The following is a 1,976-nucleotide window of genomic DNA, read 5'->3' as shown; positions in this document are numbered from 1 at the left end:
TATATATATATATATATATATGTATATATATATATATGTATGTATATGTATGTATATATATATATATATATATATATATATATAAGAGTTCAGACTGTCGTATATACAGTTATTGAGAAATATCACCGCATTTTCTACATTGTTGAGTTTGTGACTAAGATTTTCAATTATTCGAACAATTATTTTATCAATATTAGTCAATTTGTTCAAATTATTAATAAAATTTCTATATAGCCTATATTTATAGGCTCCGACGATGGCATTAGCCGAAACGGCCGTCAGCTAAACTTCACAGTTTAATAAAGTTGGAACAAAACAGCTTCGTGTCGTTGAAATTTTATTTAAAAAACTTCTAACTGCAAAATGGGGTGTAATCTTCAACCGAACATGTTTATCTGAGAACCTCATACCAAATTATATATATATATATATATATATATATATATATATATATACAGTCTGAACCCATATATATATATATATATATATATTATTTTAGTATTGTTGTCAAGGATTTTACTTTTATTTTTAAAATTGTATATGTGTTCCAAGTTTGTTTTTATAGAACCTTCACTTTTGTGCATGGTCAGACGTCTGGTTAGCGATGTTGTAGTTATTCCGATAAATGAAACATTCTGACGTGTGAAGCCGTCAAGGGAACATGAAAATTCATTTAACAGATGTTGAAGATGCAGTTGTTGTTCATTACAAGGTTTGATGTTTTTCCATTCTTATAAGAAATTCTTAGTTTTAATTTGTCGGAAGGGTTACTAGGTTTGACATTTTTATAAATGACTTGTTTTAAGACGGATTTGTCCGTTTTGTAACTGGTGTTCATATGATTCCAATAATAAAAGATGATGCCTGTGTTTGGATTATTATGTTGTGGGATTTAAAGTTGTTGTAATTTATTTTCAATTATTTCCTTTATCATTACTGTGCAGTATCCATTGTATACTAAGAGATTCGGGATTTTTTCCAATTCTACATCATTTTTTTCGGTTGATGATAAGTGAGTGAAAGTGCGGTTGACGAATGCTCTTGTTGTACTGATTTTAATTCGCTCCGTGCATTCGCTTTTTCCATTGAGGCAAATGCCTTTATTTGTAGTTTTTACACAGACTGTAGTTTTAAAGCTATGTTCATTGCCGTTGACGACAAGAAATATTGATTGTTTTATGTCAAATTTGGTTAGAAATATTGAGAAATGAGAAACCATCCAACGCCAGAAATTTGGTAGATTTCATAAATTACAGCATTAATTATGGTCTTTTACCAGCACATATGGCCTATATATATAATATATATATGTGTGTTTGTGTGCGCGCTTGTATCTATCCATATCAGAGGTGGACATGGGTCCATTTTTACTGACCCAACCCAACCCATCACGTAACTCAACCCATCCCAACCCAACCGCCTGAAAATGCAACTTTTCAACCCAACCCGACCCGACCCAACCCACGACCCATCTGCACGAGTCGCAATTTTACCAAACAGGCAAATTTTTACAAATGATATTTAAAAAGCAGAACTCAAAAATACAAGATCATATGTGTAATAAAACACACTGGTGAAGTAATCACACTGCAAGTGTAATAAAATAACATGAAAATTAATTAAAAATCAAATGTTACTAATATTTTACTTATTTTTTCTTCATCGATTTATAGTCACTGTTCCACACTGAGTGATCACTAGAGTTTATCAATATCTATTACGGAAGCTCGACAACCCCATCTAATTAATTCCAGTTCTTCAACTTTTCGTGCCGACAGACTGGATCGAGCATCTGTGACTGTGCGACCAACTGAACTGAAATCTCTTTCAGATTGTGCTGAACTGGCAGAGATGCATAACACTCGTCTGGCAACATTTGAAAGAAGTATAAAGTCTTTGCTATTGTCTTGCCAGTAAGCTAGTAGTGATTTGTGGTTGGCAGGAACATTCAGAGCTTTGTATCTAGCCAATTCTTC

The 1,976-nt window shown here is 32.3% G+C and overlaps 1 protein-coding gene across 1 annotated transcript in view; it reads right to left on the bottom strand.

Moving 5' to 3' along the window:
* Window positions 1–1,744: 1,744 nt before the first annotated feature.
* The window catches only part of HELRODRAFT_178552 (hypothetical protein), a gene marked incomplete at both ends in the record, with an annotated part of 2,566 nt that continues 2,334 nt past the window's right edge, over window positions 1,745–1,976 (bottom strand). The window contains one exon of the mRNA XM_009026634.1: window positions 1,745–1,918. Coding sequence (XP_009024882.1) covers window positions 1,745–1,918 — 174 coding nt within the window. The remainder of the gene's footprint in view (window positions 1,919–1,976) is intronic.

This window comes from Helobdella robusta, assembly GCF_000326865.2.
Source record: "Helobdella robusta unplaced genomic scaffold HELROscaffold_48, whole genome shotgun sequence".
In the NCBI taxonomy this organism is placed as follows: domain Eukaryota; kingdom Metazoa; phylum Annelida; class Clitellata; order Rhynchobdellida; family Glossiphoniidae; genus Helobdella; species Helobdella robusta.
Note: the sequence above shows the minus strand (reverse complement) of the source record. Positions and strands in the feature narration are given on the sequence as shown.